The 25,056-nt window shown below is 42.6% G+C and overlaps 1 protein-coding gene across 2 annotated transcripts in view; it reads left to right on the plus strand.

Annotated features, from left to right (window-relative positions):
• ULK2 (unc-51 like autophagy activating kinase 2) overlaps positions 1 to 25,056 on the plus strand; it is a 54,613-nt gene that overhangs the window by 14,598 nt on the left and 14,959 nt on the right. For both annotated transcript variants that reach the window (XM_068978838.1, XM_068978839.1), the window contains exons 8-17: positions 1,501 to 1,602; positions 2,557 to 2,615; positions 4,803 to 4,885; positions 6,761 to 6,808; positions 7,149 to 7,237; positions 12,779 to 12,950; positions 19,498 to 19,558; positions 21,681 to 21,818; positions 22,801 to 22,946; positions 24,547 to 24,627. In XM_068978838.1, coding sequence (XP_068834939.1) covers positions 1,501 to 1,602; positions 2,557 to 2,615; positions 4,803 to 4,885; positions 6,761 to 6,808; positions 7,149 to 7,237; positions 12,779 to 12,950; positions 19,498 to 19,558; positions 21,681 to 21,818; positions 22,801 to 22,946; positions 24,547 to 24,627 — 979 coding nt within the window. The remainder of the gene's footprint in view (positions 1 to 1,500; positions 1,603 to 2,556; positions 2,616 to 4,802; positions 4,886 to 6,760; positions 6,809 to 7,148; positions 7,238 to 12,778; positions 12,951 to 19,497; positions 19,559 to 21,680; positions 21,819 to 22,800; positions 22,947 to 24,546; positions 24,628 to 25,056) is intronic.

Consider the following 25,056-nt stretch of genomic DNA (forward strand, 5'->3'; position numbering starts at 1 on the left):
TACAAATGTTAATTATAGTACTGAAATGCTGTAATACAGACGTCTTTCGCTTTAGCCTAGTGGACTATAAAAGTCATCTTTGCCCATTGGCATTTATTTTTTAACATGATTAGTTATTATGGTAGAAATCTTCTATTAGATTAAATTAGAAATAAAAATTGATGAAGTATGGTCATGCTATACATGATGTATAATTTTAGGAATACTTAAAAAAATCTCCTGGGGCATATCTTCACCTATAGGGTGTAGTCATCCTTTGCATGTTGTCTCTTGACAGGATCCCTATATTACAGAAATGTTTCCCATTCGCGTCAGACGTAACAGCTGAAAAATCTTACTTTTCTTCTTTATCCTTTCCTGTGGTTACTCTCAGGTCTAATAGGGTGAGGCTGTGACACTTCTGAACTAATGTGAGGTGGTAACCCTGGAAACACCTTGATTCTGGAGCTTCAGAATCCTGTGAAGTAAATGAACCTACTTCAATTTGAATTTAAAATGGGTTTATGTTCAGATAGGGTTTCTTCTAATGTAAAATCAACTTTGAGATCAAGAGAACTAGTACTCAAAGTTCAAAAAAATTTTGTGTTAGATTTACTTTTTCTTGATCATAACTGTACTGCTTATATGATAAATCTTATAATTTAATATAATTAAATACTACTTTGCACTTCTTGAGTGTGAAATCAGTTCAGTCTTGAACTTACAGCCTTGAGGATAGAGAGAGTACTTGGGCTGATTATTAAAGGAAGTTGACCCAGTAAGAAGTTTACTAGGAACAATAAATAAAAATGTTATGCCTAGAAAATAAAATGTCACTGTCATTCAGTGTATTTAGCATTTCCAGTCAATGCTTGCCTTGATTGATGGTAGTTTTAGAAAGCAGTATCTAATGAGAGAGGAGAAAACAGCTGTAACAAAGTATCAGAGACTTTTTGTTTGCTTTTAAGACTGTTTTTATTATGTTTTCTGTGATTTTCCGCTATTTTGGAGTTTTTAAATGGTGGAAATAGGACTAATGTAGCAAACACTTGTGTGCCTAGCATCCGCATTCGACAGTTAACATTTTACCGTGTTCACCTTGGTCTTCTTTTAGAAGAAATGAAATATTTCAGAAGCGGTTTGTGTACCTTCTGTAACCCGCCCTTCTCACTCTCCTACTCTCCCACCCCAGAAGTAACCCTGATCTTGGGACTGGGGTGTACTCTCTGTTATTATTTTTATGCTCTTTCTGTATTTTGTGTGTCCATCCTATTATATAGAAATATTTTCTTTCTGGAACCTGCTGCTTTTCCTCCAGTGTTGTTTTTGGGACTTGCCAGTAAACCTCAGTGTAAGAATGTGGGCCTATATTGGTTGCAGTATCATTTGATTAGGGCAATATCACAGTGTGTTGTTGTTTTTATTGTTGTAGTTTTGTTAGTGTGACCTTCTCCAGTTAACACATGCAGATCAATTATGTAACTGACATTATGCACGTCTCTTGACTTGCTTTCTCCCCAGGCTCCTGAGGTTATCATGTCTCAACATTATGATGCCAAGGCCGACTTGTGGAGCATCGGGACAGTGATATATCAGTGCCTCGTTGGAAAGCCACCTTTTCAGGTACCGTGACTGTTTTCAGGTATACTTAGTTTGGGGCTCTTTTCATTTTGCAGTTGCCTTTGACTTATAAAATGGGGAATGCGGTTGACCCTTGAACAGTGTAGGGGTTAATACTAGGTAATACTAGGTTTGCCAGCTCAGGCTTACAACCCCGTGGGAAATAGGTGTGAATGGTGACATTAGTGCTTCCTGCTTAGCCTGGATTTGGGGTCTGGGAATCCATGTGAGGGCGGGGGCAGGTGTAGGAAGGTGGGTAACAGCTCTCTTCCTGCCTCTCCTGAAGGAGAGGTCATTGGTTTCACACAATCTAACTTAGGTACGTCTGCCTCTCCCTTAACATTTTGTCAGAAGGAGCTCTTCTAGCATATGATCACAGTGATTCTTCTTGAGTTCATATTGGCCAGTTACAGAGACAGTTTTTTAAATCTGAAAACTAAAACAGAGAGAAATAATTTGCCCAAGATGGTATTAAAAGTCAGTGACACAGCAGGTTGAACACTTGATTTCCTAGCCTGGTTTGAAGGTAGAGGCAGCTTCAGTAATTCAGCAGCTCTTACGGCGAGGCTGCTGTGTTGTGTTCTGGAGAGGCTGGAAAGGAGCACTTTCTTCGTTCTCTGGCTTGACTCCCTTGAAGGTACGTTGCACCTGACTCCACACAACACACCTGTTGGATGGGCCGTGTAACCTCCAGAGTAGTGACTCTTCTGAGCCTCAGGCCTCTCTGAGAATCTGACCTCAGAAAGATAAATTTTGCCCGGATGTGCAGAATCTGCATACAGTGTCAGAGGTGTTAGAAGTTCCTTGTGCCCATCAATGGCTCCCTCAGCAGTCCATGGCTTTCAAGTTCAGTTTCTATTCTGTTGCAAGAATATGAGCATCCATCATGTGATTTGGAGTTTTTGAGCTTGGTTTTTTAGGAAATTAAACCATTTTCTTCTTTTTTTTTTTCAACAGGCTAATAGTCCTCAAGACCTAAGGATGTTTTATGAGAAAAACAGGAACTTAATGCCTAGGTATGTGTCTTGATTACACTGGGTTTTACTATGTCAATACTGTGTTATTTATCTGAATTCTATGTGTTTTATGTATGTTTTTCCATTATTGCATCTTTTTTTCAGTTAGCAGTAAGGAGAGCATTCATTTTAACAGGAAATTAGAAAGCTACTAGATTTTTAACAGGAAATTAGAAAGCTACTAGAGCATCATACCAGAGAAAGCAATGGCACCCCGCTCCAGTACTCTTGCCTGGAAAACCCCATGGACGGAAGAGCCTGGTGGGCTGCAGTCCATGGGGTTGCGAAGAGTCGGACATGACTGAGCGACTTCACTTTCACTTTACAGTTTCATGCATTGGAGAAGGAAATGGCAACCCACTCCAGTGTTCTTGCCTGGAGAATCCCAGGGATGGCAGAGCCTGGTGGGCTGCCATCTATGGGGTTGCACAGAGTCGGACATGACTGAAGCGACTTAGCAGCAGCAGTAGCAGAGCATCATACATGCCCATGTGCTGTGCCATTTTCTTTCTTTTTAAAAATGTTAAGTTTATTCAGAAGAAAAACCTGTAGAAGTTATGTGTGTGTTTTGAGGGAAGGGAGGGAAATGCAAACAGAATAGATGGGTGTAAAGCAGAAAGTGGCTGGGCTTCCCCTGCTCTTAGGGAGAACAAGAGTTTGCTGTGTACCTTTTGAAATTCTTTTTCTTTAGAAATATTTCTGGTGTGAGTTCTGTTTACATGTTTGACTGCTTATTTATGTATCAATATTTATTCTGTTGTTCAATTGCTAAGTTGTGTCTGACTGTGACTCCATGGACTGCAGTACACCAGGCTTCCCTGTCCTCCCCTATCACCCGGAGTTTGCTCAAATTCATGTCCGTTGACTTGGTGATGCTATCTAACCATCTCATCCTCTGCTACTTTCTTCTGCTTTTGCCTTCAGTCTTTCCCAGCGTCAGGGTCTTTTCCAATAAGTTGGGTCTTCACATCAGGTGGCCAAAGTATTGGAGCTTTAGCTTAACATCAGTCCTTCCAATGAATAGTCAAGGTTGATTTCCTTTAAGATTGACTGGTTTGATCTTGCTGCTGTTCAAGGGAGTCTCAAGAGTCTTCTCCAGCACCACAATTCGAAAGCATCAATTCTTCAGTGCTCAGACTTTTTTATGGTACAACTCTCACATTCGTACCGTAACTACTGGGAAAACCATAGCTTTGATCATACAGAATTTTGTTGGCAAAATGATGCCTTTACTTTTTAATAGGCTGTCCAGGTTTGTCATAGCTTTTTTCCCAAGGAGTAAGTGTCTTTTAATTTCATGGCTGCAGTGAAATTTAGTTTAATGCACTGTCCATGGTGATTTTGGAGCCCAAGAAAATAAAGTCTGTTACTGTTTCCACTTTTTCCCCTTCTATTTGCCATCAAGTGATGCCATGAACTTAATTTTTTGAATGTTGAGTTTCAAGTCAGCTTTCTCACTCTCCTCTTTCACCTTCATCAAGAGGCTATTTAGTTCCTCTTCGCTTTCTGCCATTAGAGTGATGTCATCTGCATATTGATAGCTTTCCCAACAGTCTTAATTCCAGCTCGTGATTCATCCAGCCCAGCATTTCGTGTGATGTTCTCTATGTATTAGTTAAATAAGCAAGGTGACGATATACAGCCTTGTCATATTCCTTTCCCAATTTTGAACCAGTCTTTTGTTCCATGTCTGGTTCTTACTGGTGCTTCTGCCACATATAATGCAATACAAGTTACTTTGCAAATTGTTCTGTGGCTTTTTTAAACTTATGTATAGCATTTGTTTGGAGACACTTGTATTTAAGCTCTGCCCTTTTCCAGGCAGAATTGGAGGTTGCTCTTTGTTTAACAGAGAACTCTGTAGCAACTCTCAGTGCCAGGTTGAAGGTGTGTTAAAACTCAAGGTAGGCTGTGCTTGTGAGGGGCTTTGTCCTGCAGATATTCTGACAAAGGCAGTGAGAATCTCAAGACAAGAGTCTTCCCAGACTGATGCTGCTTCTCAGAGGCAGCTGCTTAATGGGTTGTTTTTCTTTTAAGGAATGAGGCTTTATCATGGTTGTCTTGGTACAAAATGTGGTATTTGTGAAACTGCATATACATTTTCATTTACCATAATGAAAGCAAAAGTTGTGTAGTGAATATATATAAACTCACCACTTTAGTGGGTTTTTTTCCCCTCCCCCACAGCATTCCCAGAGAAACATCACCTTATTTGGCTAATCTTCTTTTGGGTTTGCTTCAGAGAAACCAAAAAGATAGAATGGACTTTGGTAAGTAATATTTTCAAATTTTGTATCTGGTTTCTAATTTTGTGTATTTTGAAAAGTTTTTTTTTTTAATTTATGTTTTATTGAAGTATTGTTGATATACAGTGCTGTGTTAGTATCTGATGTACAGCCAAGTGATTCTGTTATACACACACATATATATTCTTTTTCATTATGGTTTATCACAGGTTGTTGAATATAGTCTCCTGTTATACAGTAGGACCTTATTGTTTATCCGTTCTATATAATAGTTCACATCTGCTAATCCCCAACTCCCAGTCCCTCCTTACCCTCCTTTCCTCTCTTGGCAACCACATGAAAAACTATTTTTTTTAAGATATTATAGAGGTTTCAGAGGAAAATGAAATTCATTTTTACTTTTCTTTCTATCTCTGTGTTTTTCCTTTTTACATATTTTGTAAATGTATGGAAAGAATATAAATGTTTAATATAATCAATAATTTAGAAACTATTATCCTGTATGTCGAGGGCTTCCCTGGTGGCTCAGAGATTAAACCGTCTGCCTGCAATGCGGGAGACCTGGGTTCGATCCCTGGGTCGGGAACATCCCCTGGAGAAGGAAATGGCAACCCACTCCAGTACTCTTGCCTGGAGAATCCCATGGGTGGAGGAGCCTGGTGGGCTACAGTCCACGGGGTCATATTGGCCCATTTTTCTCATGGTTACTGGACAGTGTTCATTTAATTTCTTTCTCTGAAAGATAGAAATATTTACCAATTGCATGAACTAAAGTTTAATTTCAGTTTTTACAGAAGTTTCAGAAAAGATATATCCAGATTTCATCTTACCCCCTATACAGAAATTGTTAGAACTACTTTCTATTGAGAACATTTACTGAGGCCATGAACTGAGTGCTTCAGAGAGTGAGGTTATTTAGACTAAATCTGAGTTAATCTCACTCCTGATCTTGTATTATCTGGCAAACTTCTATGCTGTGCTGTTCTCCTTGCCCACTCTGTGCTATTTAGTAGCACATAATTTGGAGACCTAATGATAAATGAGATGGTCTTTGTGGGCTTTTAAAGAAACAATAAAATAAATTATACATACAGGAAAAGAGAGTAAAATAATAAACTTCCATGTACTCACCTACCTATTTATCTTTGTCTAATTAGCAGGCTTACTGTGTAGGTTTTATCCTTGGTGAATAGCTGAAGGAACTAAATCAAATGTGAAACTAGCTGTAGGAATACTTCTGGGATAGAAGGGTGGAATTTACTGTACAAATCAGCTGCCTAAGACTTCTTGTCAGCACAGTTGACAGCTGTAGTTCACATATGTGCTTAGCGAGGGCCTGGCTGTGGTTCTCTGTGTTGTTGTCTGAAGACAGCCACGCAAGAGGACAGATCACTTTAGTCGTCTTGGTGGTACTGTGTTAGTAATAGGCATTTGGAGAATTCACAGCCATTATTTTTAAATTTTCATTGATGGAGAATTACTTACAATTTGATGATTTTTATAGATGATTTATAAAAATAACATGCTGTTACATTGAAAGGAAATTGTGTCTGTATAAAGAATGTAATAATAATTATGAGCTTCCTTGGTGGCTCAGTGGTAAAGAATCTGCCTGCTAATATGGGAGACCTGGGTTCGATCCCTGGGTTAGGAAGATCCCCTGGAGAAGGAAATGGCAATCCACCCCAGTGTTCTTGCCTGAGAAATCTCATGGACAGAGGAGCCTGGCGGGGTCTATGGGGTTGCAAAAGAGAGTCGGACATGACTTAGCAACTAAACAACAACAACAGTAATAATTATATATGATTTCAAGGGTACTATGTTGACTATATCAACAAGATCAACCCGTCTGCCAAAATCAACGTCAGTTTAAAGGTTGCATTCTCATTTTCATTACAGAAGCATTTTTCAGCCATCCTTTCCTTGAGCAAGTTCCAGTAAAAAAATGTGAGTACCCACTTTTTACATTTTTACTAAACAAGTAAATGCAACCATAAGGAAAAATTAGTATTTGGTATCACAAAATTAATCTTTTATGTGCTTCTTAAGATTTCATTGGGCTTTTCTTAAATACCTATAGTTGTGTTTATTTAGTTACAGTTCTATTTTTCCTTCTACATCCAAGTTGAAATAGATCAGTAATTGCTGTGTTGTTAGTTTCATCCATGGGAGTATGTGGATGTGAATTTCTGGTCAACACAAAGCTGTGGCAGTTGTGGTGGGTTTCCTAGTGGACGACTCATGTAATTACACTCAGTGGCCTCTCTTCCCTCGTGTTTCTCCCCAGCCTGCCCAGTCCCGGTGCCCATGTATGCCGGCTCTGCCTCTGGAGGCTCCTATGGCAGCTCTCCATCCTGTCGTTTCGCCTCTCCACCGGTAAGTCCTGGGGTTCTTAGAAGTGACTGTAGAGTCTGTGCTGGTGCATCTGCTCACAGACAGAGCTGCAGATATGTTTTGGGTGTTCTCTTTATGTATGGAGTTTCCTAGCGCGGCTGAGGCCTGAGCAGGGAGCCCTGTTGCTGAGGATCTCGGTTTGGAATCTGCCCCTACCTAGATGTGCACACTTCAGCAGAACATGGTACTTTTCAGGGCTGCCTTCCTGTGAACCAGGAACACAGTGCTCTCACCTTCTCATGCTCAGTAAGTTTGGGAAGGGTTTCACTGTGACAGGTAGATAGGTAGCTTTGTATTTATTGTATGAACATCATAAACATCAGTCTGGAGAGTTAGTGCACACAGAACTCCAGTGGTAGAGAAGTGCCCTTTGGGCCTGAGACCCCGTCGTCATGGCAACAGGCCCTGTGAGCTGCTCCCCTGCAGCCCTTCCCTCCAGACTCAGTGCTTCTTCCTGGTCCTGAGATTGCCTTCCTCCGGCTTTGCTCCTCCAGGTCTTGCCTTTCCCTCTTCTGTGTTTTCCTGGACTTTCCCCCACATCTCTCTTGCTGCCTGAGAGAGTTGTGACCTTGAAACTTTTCACAAGTCAAAGTCCAGAGGCCATTGTGTCAGCCTCTGCAGCCATTTTTCAGATTGGCCTGCAGACATGCATTTCTTGACTTCTGCTGGCAGTGGGGCTGGGGAGCTGCACAGGAAGCGGGCTGGGGGTTAGGAGCCTGCTGCTCAAGAGTCTGGGCTTGGACATGTCCACATTCATGACTCCCCATGTTGCCTGTGACAGGTGACTCAGTCTCTCTGAGCCTAAATAAAGTGAGCATAAGTTAGATGCTTCATGGCATTTTTAAGGATAAAGAGGAAAAGCAATGACCGCACTGCGCAGCACATGGTAACACTCAGGCAGTGGCAGGTGCTGTTATTCCTTTTTTCCATGGAGACCCTGTGGCCCCTGGTGAAGGCAGAGGCTGGAGCAGCCTGTGGCACATGACTGAGTCCTAATACTGGCAGAGTCCTTCTGCACAGCCTGCCAACTCAGACCAAATAGAAAGGCAAAGGGCTAAGAAGATTTAGTTATATTCCCGTGGATTTAAAGACTAAGAGGGAAAAAAAAGTGTTGTATATTTCCTGTTTCAGTCTGGAATAAAGAAAAACATTGAATCTGAAGTGAGTGGGAAGAGTTTGAGGAAGTGCACTGTTAGGGAGAGACTGCAGACTGTCTGGCCCTGCTGCTTGCCCCTGTAACCTGCTGGCCAGGTCAGCTCCTCACCCGTAACATAGGCCTGGTTACCCTCTGGTTGCAGTGTGGGTGGCGGTACGTGGTGGGTACATGATGACTGTAGTTGCCATGATGGAGCATGTACGTGATGCAAGGTGACACGGGGTGTGGAGAGCACAGTGTGTGGTGGAGAGGGGAGGGCAGGGGAGGACCTGGGTGTGGGGAGGCCTGCGGGGTGGTTGGACAACCATGGGAGGAGACAGAGAAGGGGTCACCAGGGGAACGCAGGGGGAAGGTGCTTTGACAGGACAACGCGTGTTGGGTTTTTGTTGGATGAGACTGTTGAAAGGGAGAGCAAAAGAGGAGTGCTTAGGCTGCTGGAAGAGCATACCAGCGCTCATAGGACCAGGGAGAGGACATGGCGGGGAGGGGAGGCGTAGTTATTATAGATGCTCAGAACTTTGTGAGTGCGGGCCAAGTCGCTTCAGTCATGTCTGACTTTTTGCAGCCCTATGGACTGTAGCCTGCCAGGCTCTTCTGTCCGTGGGATTCTCCAGGCAAGGATGCTGGAGTGGGTTGCCATGCCTTCCTCCAGGGATCTTCCCAACCCAGGGGTTGAGTCTCTTATGTCTCCTACACTGAACCCATGGATTGAGTTTCTTACGTCTCCTGCATTAGCAGGAGGGTTCATTGCCACTAGTGCCACCTGGGAAGCCCCAGAACTTTGGTAGAAAAATCTTTTTTAGAAGGCCTTAATGAAGAGCTCATGCTTGAAGTGAAAATAACATATCTGGAAATAAAAGAGCAGGAATGTTTCTGTATAATTTCCAATTAGAGATTAGAAAGTGGAGTGATCTGATAGGCCTTGTGTCAACATAATCTGCAACAGTGAGGTGACATCCCGCATGCACTCCTTCCCTCCTGGAGCTGGGCTATACTCCTGTACTGAGGGGGATGCAGGCAGGCATGCCCATGTGACGATCTGTTCTTTACATTCTCCCAAAATAACCCAGCTGCTGCTTTACTCCAGAGAAGTCTTTGAAAGGTGAAAAACAAAAACTGTGTAACAAAAAAATTCAAATAATTCTGTTAGATCTGATACTGGCTATAAGCTAAATGCTATGTAGATAATACCTCTTGAATATCTACTCTTCTAATTATATGTATTTAATGTCCACTTTGTGTGAAGTTTTGGACACGGCAGGTTGCTTTGTTGAGCAGCTCTGGGTTTGGTTGTGTGGAGGAGAGGCCAGTGGAACAGCCTGTGGGAAGCAGATACCTCATGCCTCTTGTTGCCTGTGGGACTGGGGATGAGGCCATGAAATCAGACTGAGAGCTTGCAGAGACCCTCAGCAGAGGCATTGAGCTGAGTTTGGAATTTGTAAGAGCGGTAACGTGAGCAGAGGAATCCCCTTGGAACCATGACCTGTTGCAGCATTCTGTAGCCCACCATGGCCACATACGTTTGTTAGAATTAAATGAATTGCAGATTCAACTCGATAGTCTTCCTGGCCACATGTCACATGTTTATAGCCAGCTATAACTGATGGCCGCCGCCCTGTACAGAGCTGAACCCTCTGGCGTTGCAGGAAGCGCTATGGGACAGACTCCTCTCATGGCCCAGTCTGAGGGTACAGAGAAGAACAAGGTGATGTGCTGGGGGTGGCGAGTGGAGCTGGGGTGGGGCAGTCTTCATCCTGGCAGAATCTGGGCTACGAGCAGAGCAGGCTGTGTGTGCTGAGCCATTTGAGTGGCTTTCAGTGGAGAGTGACCTGATCCACTGTGTGTTTTAGCAAATAAATTCCTCTGTAAGCAGGTAGGGGATTGGATGGAAGATCAGAGGAGAGGCCTCTCTCCTAGAGCAAAGAGAACAGCCTGTGACCATTGCACTGTTTTTGGTTTGTTTTGGGGTTTGCTTTGTTTGTCTTTGAGAATGAGGGACTGAACTAAGTCAGCAGTAGGAAAGAGGAGGACAAGGGGCCAGAAAGAGCAGGATGAGGAGTCTGCAGTGCTTAGAGATTGCTTGAATTTGGGACCTAAGGAAGAGGGTCTCAATGGGCCCTGAGTGGTGTGAGTTGATGGAGCCGCTTAGCGGGGGAGCACAAGGATGATGCACTGTGATGTGCAGGCCCAGGGGCAGGTCTGAGCTCGGGAGTCAGCACTCTGCAGGGGTAGTTGATGTAGGAAGGTGACAGTGGGCCCCAGGTGGGTATAAACTGTGAGGGTTGGAGGCCAGGGTGGCACTGGGGAAACTCATACTCCACCGGTCTCCTTAGAGGGGCACAAGAGACTGAGAAGTAGAAGGGGAAGCAGAGAGCAGGGTCCCTGAATGGAGGGCTGGGGGCCCAGTGTCTGGGAAGCAGAGTCCAGTACCTGAAGGAGTAGCGGAGGGTCCACAGACCTGGCAGTGGAATCACTGGGAAGCTTAGTAAAGGCAGTTTCATCGGAGGGTTGAAGGCAGAAAGAGGCTTATGGTGAGTTAAGCGATACTTTTGGGGAAGGAAATGGCAACCCACTCCAGTACTTTTGCCTGGAAAATCCCATGGACAGAGGAGCCTGGTAGGCTACAGTCCATGGGGTCGCAAAGAGTCCGACACGACTGAGCGACTTCCCTTTCACTTTTCACTTTCATGCATTGGAGAAAGAAATGGCAACCCGCTCCAGTGTTCTTGTCTGGAGAATCCTGGGGACGGAGGAGCCTGGTGGGCTGCCATCTTTGGGGTCACACAGAGTCGGACACAACTGAAGTGACTTAGCAACAGCAGCAAGTGATACTTTGGAGGTGAGGCATTTGAGTCAGTGAAAACTAAAATTTCAAGAAACATTGTTAAGTGAAGAAGGGAGATAAGATGGTAATTGAGAGAGTTATATTGATTTGAGATGTGAAGAAATTAAACATGTTTGTGTGCAGAGGGGAAAGCAGAGGGGAGTTGAACAGGGTCCTTGAAGAGGGAAGAGAATTAGTGGAAGATGACCTTTGAACCTGAGAAGCGTCTCATCCGCCCAGGTGGCTGTGGATGAAGGTAATTTTGTAAATAGCAAAGGGAGACATTGAGAGAGTCCCTGCCTGGGGAGCAAGAGTGCGGGGAAGAATTGGTGGAATTAGGTGCTTGGAACCCGGCCCACCTCACCTGTTCTCTCTTCTGAGTTTTGTTTGTTTATGTATGAAATGAATTTCAGAATAGGGCTGGAGTTAGAGAATACACGGAAAGCTCTCAACAGGGCCCAGTGCCAAGCTCAGTGCCGAGCCCGTGGTGAGTGCTCTGTAATGTTACTCCCTCCAGCTTCCACTCTGTTTATAACCTTGAAGCATAAGTGCTCTTCAAAAAGCTATAAGGAGAATTTATATCATGTGTATGTCACACACACACCCAGAGAAGTGATAAGGAGATTTGAGACTGGTTTCACTGTGCAGTGACAGTCAAAGGAATAGTAGCGGTTTAAAACTGGGCTTTACAGAGCATTTTGTAGTATTTTTCTTAAATAGAAACAAAGGTTAAACAGGGTAATGGGGACCTAACGCAGTAAGTTATGAAGTTCATTGTTTTAGGAGACTGTTGTATGATGAAGATATTCAATTAAGGTTGTGACTACTGTCCTTGAACTAGGCAAGTGCCAAGAGGTATATAGCTACTTATGCTCAAGGATCTATTCAATATATTCATATGCTTTTCTTCCCTTACGGTCCTATCTTCCACAAATCCCTTATGGTTCTATCTTCCACAAATCAACTCCTTCCCCTGACAAAAAAGAAAAAAGGAACACACCCACACCTGTAAGGCTTTCTAAATCTTTCTTTCTGGAAGTGTCAGTAATTCCCTGTGCTTATACACAGTTATCCTTACTGATTTAGTTACTTTTCTGTATAACATAGTCTCTTGCTTTCCCTTTTATGATATTTCTTCATTGGAGATTGGAAACTGTGCAGAATGTCATTCAAGTCCCTGGACATTTTGTTTTGGTCATTAGGTAAGCAGGTATTGAGTATCTGCTTTGCTAGGCCATGAGCTGAAGCGGGGATGGGACATGATACAGATTCACAGCAGACCTTTCAGGGGAGGCAGACCTGTGCACGTGATAAGAGGTGTGATGTGTTTTAAGTATCACTTTTGGGAAACATTTTAGACGGTGTTATGCAAACACACCTTAAACTGTGCTTCTCTAAGGGAAAGGTTTTCCAAAGAGATTTTTAAAATCTTCAGTGGAATTGAACTCTGTGCCACTTTCATGAAAAAATATTCCTTAGTCTAATGGCTGTTCTGACTTGCATTTTATTGAGGCCACTTTTAATTTTATGTTGTTAATTTTAGTCCCTTCCAGATATGCAGCATATTCAGGAAGAAAACTTATCCTCCCCACCATTGGGTCCTCCCAACTATCTCCAGGTGTCCAAAGATTCTGCCAGTACTAGTAGCAAGAACTCTTCTTGTGACACGGATGACTTTGTTTTGGTTCCACACAACATCTCGTCAGACCACTCATGTGAGAATCTTTTCTGCTTGTACACATTGTATTTCTGAATTTACTAGACTAGCATTTTTTAACCTTTATGTCACGCTCTTGTGTGTAGGACACCTTTCCGAATGGACATTTTATTTAGTTAATGGAATTCCCAGAACTATATGCCTACGTTCCTGTGACAGTAACCTTGGATTCTGAAGGTAGATGAAAACTTTGCAGGAAATGACCTCAAATTCTGTTTGTATCCAAACAGAAAGGAGTAGAGAAGCCAGCAGAATGAGATAAATTAAATTTAAGGAAAGGATCTAAAGGAAGACCTCTTTTGGAAAAAATCTGAAAGTCAAAGGGTCTTCCAAACAGTCTGGCTTTGCTTCAGGAGATGCTGGCCAGAGTTCAGGAATGAGCTTCATAAACACACAGGAAGGATGTTTTATAAAGGAAGCAGAATCCAGGCTGCCTGAATCCAAGCCAGGAGTCTGTGGAGTAGTGCAGGGCACTGGGAGACCTACGAGAAGAGAAGTTAGATAAAACAGAAGGAACCAGGGCTTGGTTGCAGAGGAGTAGGGTCAGAAGAGCTGGAAACTTGAAGACTTTAATGATTGAATAGTATCAGGTTGACTGTGTGCATACGTAGGAAGCTGGAGAAGTCTGTGTCAAGAGGTCTCAGGATGTTTGTCAAATTCATATTTAATAGCTGCTTACATTAGCCCTTTGCTAGCTGTCATGAAGGCTGTGACCTCAGACCAGACACACTTTAGGGCTGCTTGGCTGGGGCAGGGGAATCACGCACAGCATGTAATAGCAGGTGGCAGGTTCTGACCAGAGCACCGAGAACTAGGAGTTGCCTTTAAAAATCATCCTGTGTGGTAGTTTTATCCCACTGAAAAAGTAATGAAAGTTTTCAATTGTGAAATATTTCAAACCACATGATACAGCAGATACTCAAATTGTCCACCATGCTAATTTTATTTATGTCACCATTTTGCCATGGATGTTTTAGATGTCTTTTTAAAGGTATACAATGCTGTAGGTACAGCCAGAGCACCTGGCCTCATTCTAATCTTGCCAGAGATATATTCTTCTTCTTGATATATATTATAATTCTAATATGCTTGTATCTAAAAAAAATAGTATTTTGGTGATATTACAGTTTTAAGTAAATGTTACACAGAATATTTGTTTCTGTGGTTTGCTTTTTTATTCCTATTTTTGATGTGTATCTACATATATAGCTAGGTGTGTATCTAGTTCATTTTAACTTATGAATTTTATATTGATAGTACAACTGAACCATAGTTTATCCATCTCCCTACTGATTGTGACTTGGATCATTTCCATCTTTTTACTGTTAGAATGTGTGGTAACAGATGTCCGTGTGCCAGACTTTCCTCCAGGTAGCTATAGATATGTACAGCTTCAGCTCTGTAAAATGTTGGTACAAGCAAGTTGTAGCCTATAGCCACTAGCACCTGTCATGCTGCCCCAGTAGTACCATGATGCCTTCTAGAGATTTTCATTATTTTTTCCATATTTAACTTTACCTGGAACTAATTTGTGTAGATGATAAGGATTCTATCAGTTACCCCAGGATTATTTATCAAATGTTCTGTCCTTTGCTCACTGATATGCAATCCCAGACTTGCCCTATCAGGCTTATATAAAGGATTTGTTTCATTGTGTGTGTGTGATATGGGTCAGAGGTGAAGGTGAGGAGGCACCCAAGAATTCTGTGGAATCACCCAGGCTATTCTCAGCCCCTTTCCCCCATGTAGTTTAATTTTGACTTGAAAATGCTACAGAAAAGCCATTTGGGGAATTTGATTGGAATTGTGTTGTGTTGTATTTTGTGTTGAATTGTATTGTGTTCAGTGACAGGATCTTTACAGTGTAGAGTGTAGGACGGTTCCTTTCTCCCACACCCTCTCCAGCATTTATGATGTGTAGTCTTTGTGATAGGAGCATTTCAGACTGGCGTGAGGTGATTACCCTCATTGTCGTTTTGATTTGCATTTCTCTGATAATTAGCCATGTTGAGCACCTTTTCATGTACCTGTTGGCCACCTGTATGTCTTCTTTGAAACCTCTGTCTTTTATGTGTGCAACCATTGATGTTAAAAGTGATTATTGATGATATACCTGGATTAGTGCCTACCATATTCTTTACTGTTTTCTATTGTTGTCCTTGATCTGCCTTCCTGTTTATCTTCTACTCTTTTTCTACCTTTTGTGGTTTTAATCGACCATTTACTAAGGTTCTATTTTCTTTCCTTTCTTGGCATATCAGTTATACTTCTTTTTTATTTTTTTGAGTGGTTGGTTTGTCTTAGATTTGCAGTATACATGTGTAACTAATCCAAGTCCATTTTGAAATATACCATACCATTCATGAATATTGTGGGTATCTTATAATAACAAAATAACCCTAATTCCTTCCTCCCTGTATCTTTGTTGTCATTAATTACACTTATGTATAAGCATACACAAGCATATATATATATACACACACACATATAGGGCACGGAGGGAAGCACACATAACTGAATACATCGTTGCTGTTGAACAAACTGTTACCTATTAGATCAGTTAAGAATAATCAAAATGAAAGTTTTCGTTTTACTTTCACTTATTCCTTCTTTGGTGCTCTTCCTTCTTTGGTGCTCTTCCTTACTTTGTGTAGGTTCTGTTTTCTGATCTATATTATTTTTCTTCTAAAGAACTTCGTGCAAGGCAGATCTACTGGCAACAAGTCCCCTCAATTTTTGCTTGTCTGAGAGTCTTTACTTCTTCATTTTGGAGAATAATTTTTCAGGGTATGAAATCCTAAGTTGGTAGTTTATTTCTCTCAACACCTTAAGTATTAGATTCCACTCTTTCAGTTTGTGAGGTTTCGGAGAAGTCTGTGTAGTTCTATCTTTATTTCTCTGTAGGTGTTTCTCTCCTCTGGCTTCTTTCAGAATTTTTTCTTTATTTTTGATTTTCTAGAATTTGCAAATGACACGCCAGTGTGTAGTTGTTTGGGGCATTTACCCTGCTGAGTGTTCTCTGAGCTTCCTGGATCTGGGGCTTGATGACTGACATTAATCTGGGGAAATTCTCATTGTTTCAGATAGTTCCTTCTGTTCCTCTCTCTCTTCTCCTTCTGGAATCACCATTCTGCATGTTACACCTTTTGTAGTTGTCCCACAGACCTTAGATTTTCTGTTCTTTTTTTTTTTCTCCAAGTCTTTATTTTTTGGTTTTCAAGGATTTTGTTGAAATAATCCTCTGGCTCAGAGATCCTTTCCTCAAACATGCCCAGTCTACTAATAAGCCTCACAGAGACGTTCTTCATTCCTGTTACAGTGTTTTTTATCTCTAGCATTTCTTCTTGGTTCTTTCTTAGGATTTCCATCTCTGCTTATATTCCCCATGTGTTCTTGTGTGCTGTCTGCTTTTTCCATCAGAGCCCTTAGTATATTAATCATTTGGAGAAGGAAATGGCAGCCCACTCCAGTATTCTTGCCAGGGAAATGCCATGGACAGAGGAATCTGGTGGGCCACAGTGCCTATGGTCACAAAGAGTCAGACACGACTGAGAGCACACACATGTGATAATCATCATTGTTTTAAATTCCAGATCTGGGAGTCCCAGCATCCCTACTGTGTCTGGTTCTGATGCCCTGCCTCTTCAGAGTGTTTTTTTTTTGCCTTTGATGTGCCTTGTACTTGTGTCTAGATAGCTGCATCTGACTATCGAGGGCTGAGGTGGGGTAGGTAAACGCTGTCCACAGGCCATTAGAGCTGTGGTCGTTAATGATGTGGTGAGGAGGAGGCAACCCTGTTGTTAAGGCTCTGCCTTTCATGGAGCGCAGCATCGGACATGACTGAGTGACTTTCACACACTTTCATGGAGCCTGAGCCTTTGGTCTGTGAACTTCAGAGCTATTTCACATTTCTTCTCTTGTCGAAGTGGGACAGGGTGGCTGGAGGGGCCTGGAGTTGGAGGTTCCCCATCCCCAGGTCACGGAGGCTCTGAATTCAGCCCCAGTTGGTGAACTCGGGTTAGTACGTGTCCCTTGAGGACTGGCCTTGTTCCACAGAAGCCCCCTCCCCCACTCCAGGCAGAAAAGTATCTTTCTCCACATTTACGGTGGCAGTCGGCCTGGGCTCCCAGAGGTCAGTCTGACAGCCCTGTGCTCCTCCTATGACCTTGGCTCCCTGGAGTTTTCAGCTTTCAGAGCTGTCTGCCAGCAAGTTGTCAGTTCTCACTCAGGTGTTCCTGCCCTGGCTCTGGTTTCAACAGTCTTTTCAGTTGATGAGTCCCTTCTCAGTGAAGCCAGTCCTCTCTGTGTTTGCCTATTTCTGCAGTCTTGGGGACATCTCTTTGCCCAGGGTCCTCCCGTCTCCTCTAGAGCCAAAAAGAATCTTCACTTGTCAGGATGGAAGGGTGACTTCTAAGCTCCTTACATGTGAAATCAGGAGCTGAAGGTCTCTGAAGGAAACATTTAAAACATCTGTGCAACTTAAACAGTACTAATGTAACACATACCTGAGCATACTCCTGATTTTCTTAACCTTCTTTGTCTGATTTTGCATCTTTTTGTTGTATTGCTCTACTTTTAGGAAACTTTCCTTAATGTTCTCTTATCGATGAAAAGTTAATAAGGACTGTTCTACTTGTTACAGGTCAAAGCACAATTATATTGGGGCGGTACATCAAATGACATGTTGCTAGCTACACAATCCAGGTCTACATATAAAAAGCCAGTGGTGGGTGGTTGTGATGACCCCTTACAAGATTAAGAGGGAAGGTTATTTCCTAAGGAGGTCTGGTTAATGCAGGTGCAAAATACCAACTAAAAGGAAGGGAGGAGACCCAAAGGAGCAGAGAGAACTTTTGTTTAATTTTCTCTTGCCTTGCCATAAAATACGAATTTTATTTCATTAATCTTCTATTGGGTTTTTCACTTATTATGCTCTCATCTTTTCAGTTTTTAGAAGTTCTTTTTATCTCCCTCTCAGTGTTGTTATTCTTATTTCAAGATGCACTGTTTTATCTCTGAATGCACTTAATTATATACATTTTTAAACATTTCCCTGTAAAATGTTTAGGTCCTCTTTCCCTCCAGTCTGTTTTAGAGTCTAGTTTTCATTTAGATTCTTTCTTTGAATGTTTGGTGATGGTCATGTGCTCATAATTTAGAATTAGCAATTAAGATGTTATTTGAAAGCTTCGTGTGTGGCGGATCTTATGGACAGTGAGTCTACACTGGGTCATCAGCCTGAGTCATTGTCTCAGACAGCTTCCTTTTTGAGGGGCTGCTCAAATCCCTCAAAGACTCAGCCGTTAGGGATGTTCAATTAAATTTCCAAGTTTAAAGTCACTTGAAAGGATTCCCCTCTGGTGGTTATGTTACCGAGCTGATACATGGTTAGGTTCCATCACTTCATTTTATTTTTGATTTCTAGGGATTGTTCTTTTCTTCTTAGTTTTGTTTCACAGTGATATATGATTCCAAACTCAAAGCTACAAAATGAAGAGGTGAACTCCAGCTTCTAACCTGTCCCCTCTGCCCTGTTTTCTCCATTACCCTTGGGCAACTGTTGTCTTTAAAACTGACTTCTTTGTGGCCCTCCCTTTATCCCCTTACCCTGACTTATTTTCCTGTTATACGTCTTATCACTCACTGCTACTGTTAACCCTTTTTCACTATTAGAGTGTAAGCTTCATGAGAGCAGGGGCAAAAATAAATGTATTGATATTCCTCAGTTTCATGTAGGGCCGTTCAAAGGGAGGTCTGTGATTATTTTTTTTCCTTTTTGAGTATTTTGAGGTTACCATAGTTTATTTTATTTTTTAAAATTTATGTTATTAGTCAACACTGCTATTTCACATCAGCACATATGAATTACACCTTTGCAGCCATGTAAAGGTCACACAAGGCAGTGTGATCTGATGGGTGTAGAGGTGGTAAGGGATAGAGACCCTGTGTTCTGAGCTGCACTCTGTTCCCATAGATGGGTGATGTCTGAGCATGAAGACTGCCTGTGGCATCTGTGTCCAAGAGGTCCAGCTTCATGACATCTTGTTCAGCCACCCATGCAAGACCCAGGAGAGTGTCATGCAGGAGTGGGGATGCTCCATGCTCTGGACTCGGGGTGCAGGCAGCTGTACTAGAAGGTGACACACATGTTCTTAAGTCACCACACTCTGCAAAGTAGTTCAGTAAAGCCCACGGTGTTTATGGCAAATTGGGGTTAGGAGAACAACACCCAAAACCTTTGTCAGTGACATGTGAAATGGAACATGGTAAAAACAGTAGCACAGATTTTGCACATATTAAATGGTAGAGAAATACATACTTGTGGCAATAAGCATGACAGTTTACCTTGAAAAAACGTGATGTTGGCAGCCTGTGCGTTCAGCTGGGTGCAGTTCCCTACTAGCTTATTGTTGCAAAATCACAACATAAGCAAATGGTAAATTTGTATTGTGATCAATTGTCTCCTAATAGTCAAGTTGGAACAATAAATACTTTTAAGCAGGTGGTTTAGCAAAACTGACTGTGTTTTTCTCTTTTTCCTTCAGATGATATGCCAGTGGGAACTGCTGGCAGACGTGCTTCTAATGAGTTCTTGGTGTTTGGAGGGTATGTTTGCGTGTGTTTCACTAAACATTTTTTCATATTTTTTTTGTGTGTGAGTAAAGTTACAGAACTCTATATTCTTGATTCTAAAATTTATTTTGTTTCACAACGGTTTCTTTCTTTAAACATTTTTTAAAATTGTAGTAAAAAAAATATGAGAATTTGCTGTCTTAACCATTTTTCAGTTTGAGTTCAAAAACAGCATTAAGTATATTCACAGTGTTTTACAATAGGTCTCCATATATGGTCTCCACACGGATGATGGTTATACATTATGTTGTTGTATTTAGATCTTTAATCTGTTTTTAGGTGGTTTTTGTATGTGGCATAAGAGAAGGGTCCAGTTTCAATTTTGTTAATTGAAATATATGTTATTTAAATAAAAATATTGTTAATATATGGAAAATACAACTGATTTTTCTGTGTGTTGATTTTATATCCTGCAACTTTGCTGAGTTTACTAGTTCTGATGTCTCTTTTTTCCCTTTGCATGTAAAATCTTTAGTTTTCTACATTTAGGATCATGCTGTCTGTGAAGAGATAATTTTATTTCTTCCTTTCCAGTTTGAATGTCTTTTATTTTCTTGCCTAATTGCTCTGGCTTGGAATTCTACAATGAATAGAATTGTTGAGAGAGGCCATTCTTAACTCATCCCTGGTCAGAGAGGAAAGGCTTTCTGTCTTTCACCATTTAATATGTTGTTAGCTGTGGGCTTTTCATATATACCTTTATTATTGTTGAGGTAATTTCCTTCTATTCCTATTTTATTTAGTAGTTTTTGTCATGAAAGGGTGTTGGATGTTGACAAATGCTTCATCAGTTGTGATGATTGGGTGGTTTTTGTCCTTTGTTCTGTTAATTATGGTGTACTGTAAATCCTGTTTGGTCATTCTGTTTGATCCTTTTGATGTGATCTTGAATTTGGTTTGCTAGTATTTTGTTGAGGATTTTCACTTCAAATTTCATCAGGGATATTCTGTAGTTTTCTTTTCCTGTAATGTCTGTGTCTGGCTTTTGTACTAGGATAATGCTGAACTCATGGGATGAGTTTGGAAGTGTTCTCCCCTCTTCAATTTTTGGAAGAGTTTGAGTGTTGTGTGGTAAGTCTTTAACTGATAGAATCCACCAGTGAAGCCATATGGTCCTAGATTTTTCTCTTTTGGGAGGTTTTCAGTTTGTAGTTCAGTCTCGTTACTAGTAATAGGTCTCCAGGTTTTCTTTCTTCGTGATCCAGTCTTGGTAGGTTGTGTATTTATAGGATTTATCTGTATATTCAAAGTGGCATTAGTTATGACCTTTCTTATATTTACGATTTTGAGTCTTTTCTCATTTATCCTTAGTTAATATCACCAAGGGTTTATCAGTTTCATTGATTTTTTATTTAAATAACTAAATATATCATCTCTTTATCTCTAATATTGTAACTAGGCAAAAGTGGGAGATTTTTTGGCTTTTTCAGAATTAAGGAAAGGCAAAAGAATGAAATTACTCATTCTTTCTTAAGGCCTAGTGTCACCCCCGATGTTTTAAGATGTTGTAGATTGAATTGAAAGTCATGTAAGGACATGCCATATCTGAGTTTGTGAAAAGCAAGGAAAGAAACCAGCTGTGCTGCACAGTGTGGATCTCACATGAGTTGTGTGCTGGAGTCACACAGTATGTTTTAGTCTTCATCGAAGTCCCAGTTCCTGAGAACGCTTACTACACTCGTAACTTTTGTAAACATTCCAGGCATCTCTGCTCTTGAATTTCCTGTTCTTTTACCCAGCATAGTTTCCTAGAAGTATTTTTCTTCTTGATCACATAAGGAATAAGTCACAGAATGTAAGCAGATGAAGCTGCATTGTGCTGGCCGTGGGCCCTTCCTGTTGCTGTAGAGGGGTGTGTAGCCCCTTCTTGTTGCAAGTCTTCCTCCTCAGTGTGTGTGTGCAAACCAGGAGACTTCTTGAAATGACAGATGTGATGTTTTCGGCTATATATGTGTATTTAAGATCATTTCTTATTCACATTCAGATGTGATCACTTGGCTTCTTCTAGAACTTTCTCTCAGTATCACCAGTGGGTCAAGTGAAAGGAGAGTGGTTTCACTGGATTTCTTTCCTTTTCCATGACTCGTGTCTGCAGGCAGTGCCAGCCCTCCGTGTCCCCGCACAGCGCAGCTGCCCCCATTCCCGTCCCCACACAGGTGAGGAACTACCAGCGCATAGAGCAGAATCTCACCTCCACTGCTGGCTCCAGCACAAATCTACATGGCTCTCCACGGTAGGTGGGCACGCCCCTTTCCCAGTTTCTCTACCTGTCTTTTAAAGTCCTTGTTGTTATTGAAGTTTTGTTGCTTTCCATAGCTGACTACTCTCTTACATGGATGTGTGCTGGAGGTGTACAAAATTGAATAATCATGAATGATTTTGTAGTGGATCCATTTAAATGATGTTTAAGCTTGGCCGGGTAATTCATATAGTGTGATACAGTGCTAGTGGTAAAGAACCTACCTGCCAATGCAGGGGGAAAAGGAAATGGCAACCCACTCCAGTACTCTTGCCTAGAGAATTCTGTGGACAGAGGAGCCTGCTGGGCTGCTGTCCATGGGGTCACACAGAGTCAGACACAACTGAAGTGACTTAGCATGCATACATGCATTGGAGAAGGAAATGGCAACCCACTCCAGTATTCTTGCCTGGAGAATCCCAGGGACAGAGGAGCCTGGTGGGCTGCTGTCTGTGGGGTTGCACAGAGTCAGACACGACTGAAGTGACTTAGCAGCAGCAGCAGCCAATGCAGGAGACTCAAAAGATGTGGGTTTGATCCCTGGTCAGGAAGATCCCCTGGAGAAGGGCATAGCAACCAAATGTAGTATTCTTGCCTGGAAAATCACATGGACAGAGGACCCTGGCTGGCTACAGTACTTGGGGTCACAAAAGCTACTGAAATGACTTAGCATGCATGCACACGTGCATGATACATTCATATTTGAATTAAGGAACTCTGGAAGGATACATTAGAAATGAACATAGCAGTAACCTTTTGAGTAGGACTGAGGAAGTGTTGGAAATTAAGTAGAAGAATCCAAGGTGCGAGGGAGACCTTACTCTGTAGTTTCACACACTTGATGTCTGTTCCATACAACTTGCTCCATACTTTAAAAAATCTACTGCATGGCATACTGTTTGGAAGCTTTAGGAAAAAAAGACAGAAATAAAGTCCTGGAAGTTGCCAGCGAGGGAGTAATTGTATTTCTCCCCAGATCTGCAGTGGTACGAAGGTCTAACACCAGCCCTCTGGGCTTCCTCCGTCCGGGATCTTGCTCCCCAGCACCGGCAGATGCGGTTCCGGCCATAGGACGAAGACTCTCCACTGGCTCTTCCAGGCCTTACTCACCTTCCCCTCTGGGTAAGGAGAATACGTGGCAGTTGTTTCCCTCCTTTTTGATGATGACACCTGTGACACGACCCTCCCTTAGGAGCCCAGCTCTTGGTGGCCTTGAGTCCCAGCTGATAAGGAGCCATGTCCCTCCCTCCAACCTTCCACTGCTCCGACTCCTTCTTGAGGGTCTGTAAATCCATTCAGAGCACTGTTGGAAATATGGTAGTATCCATGGGTCTTATGGATAAAAAGCATCTCTAAACACAAAATCAGATACCCTATAATGCCTGCCCTGCTTTGGCGCTAGGATTTAAGAGGGTTACAAGGCAGTGGTGTACATAACTGTGCCAGGCTATGTCCACCAGAGGCCCCCTTTTGCTCCTCCTACCTCTCCCGGTCACCATGTACAGCAGCAGGGGGAGCTCGGAAACCACCCCCATGGCACCCTGGGAGGCCACAGAACAGCAAATCTCAACCCAACAGAAAGACCCCAAACCACATTTTCAGGAAAACTGAGAGACAGAGAAAATATTCCAACTTGAGAACACACATCGGAGAGGCCAAAGCAACTGAGATTGCAGTCTGAGAGAGACAGCCACTCAGCAGAAATGTGGGGGGAGCAGGACAGGGAGGGCCAGCATACACAGACACTTTCAAGAGGAGGGCCGGCACCCCCCATCACAGCTGCCGGAGGAAACTGAGAGGGCAGGGGGAGACTACGGCAGCGCCCAGGGGCCCCAGTCACAGAACACGACCCCAGTGACACTTTGTCAATAGGTTACCTCACCACTTGCCCTGTTGCAATGGTTTTGAAAGTATTTTTAGCTGAAAAATATTCTTCAAACAAAACCGTGGACCTTCCTCATCCCCTCTGTAACCCTTAGGCTCTCCTGGTTCTAGGGGCAAGGCCCAGCCGCACTTAAGTCAGTGCCTCTTCTTTTTGGTGGACACGTGTCTCTCGTCTACTGAAGCTCCCTGAAGCCTTCCCCAGCTCTCCCTCTGGTTAGTTTGGCTCCCCAGAGGTAGATGCAGAGAACGTTATAGAGAGCGCCTGGGAAGACCCTGCTGGAGATCAGGGAGGAAGCAGGGGCGGCAGGTGCCCTTCAGACCACCTATCGGCCTGACCCCCAAGGGTGAGGGAGGGAGGAGGAGTGGGCAGGAGTTCTGATGGTAGTGAGTCCTGAGAAGATGTCACCCAGGCTGAAGGAGCCTCCCCAGGCACCATGCCATCCAGATCTGTGACCCATGCAGTCACAGTTGGGACAGCATGAGAGTGACCTTGGCAGGAACATGGTGGGTAGAGGGCCAGCCACTGGGCCCCAGCAGCTCCATGGGCTGGACGCTTGGGACCAGCCTTTCACATTCTCTGTCATGAAGGCATGCCCTGTGGCATCGAGGGTGTGCCTGGCTCTCTCCCCAGACTCTGCTCTCCAGGCAGGCTCTGTAGGGCTCGATTCTCAGTGAGCCCAGTACCCAGCATGTGGGCCACTTAGCATGCACAAGCTGAACTACATCTTTGCTAATTAAATTCTGTCAGCTATAATATACAGCATGTGCACCTGTTGCCTGTTCCATCCTTTACTAGTTCTGAGCCATTTCTCCATCCTTTCCCCTTTCCTTCTCTCAGTGGGCACCATTCCTGAGCAGTTCCGTCAGTGCTGCTGCGGGCATCTTCAGGGCCACGAATCCAGGAGTAGGAACTCGTCAGGTAGGCGATGTCCACACAGTGTTCATAGTTTAAGTCCCGTCGTGAGTGAATTCAAGTTAGATTTTTCCAGTCTTAGCAAACCAATAGAATTTATATGAGATATTTTCTGTGCTGTCCTGTCTTGGTCTAATGTCCTCTAGTGCATCATTGCTGATTGGTTGTCTCCTGGGTATATGATTCTTTCATGAAGTCAAGTCTTAGGAATTAATGACTTGGCTAAATTCTGGTTGTCATACAGACAATGAAAATCAGTCTAGAAAACGAAATTTCATTACTTTGATTAATATTGGTTTTAATAAGAGCTACCAGTTAGCATCATATAAAAAAGAAATGTGGGTGTTTATTTGCTTTATTATATAAAATATATATGTCTGAAAAGATATGTGTAAATCACAGTCTGATAAATCAAATCTTAAACGTGCATTTGAG

This window comes from Capricornis sumatraensis, chromosome 8 (genome assembly GCF_032405125.1).
Source record: "Capricornis sumatraensis isolate serow.1 chromosome 8, serow.2, whole genome shotgun sequence".
NCBI classification, from domain to species: domain Eukaryota; kingdom Metazoa; phylum Chordata; class Mammalia; order Artiodactyla; family Bovidae; genus Capricornis; species Capricornis sumatraensis.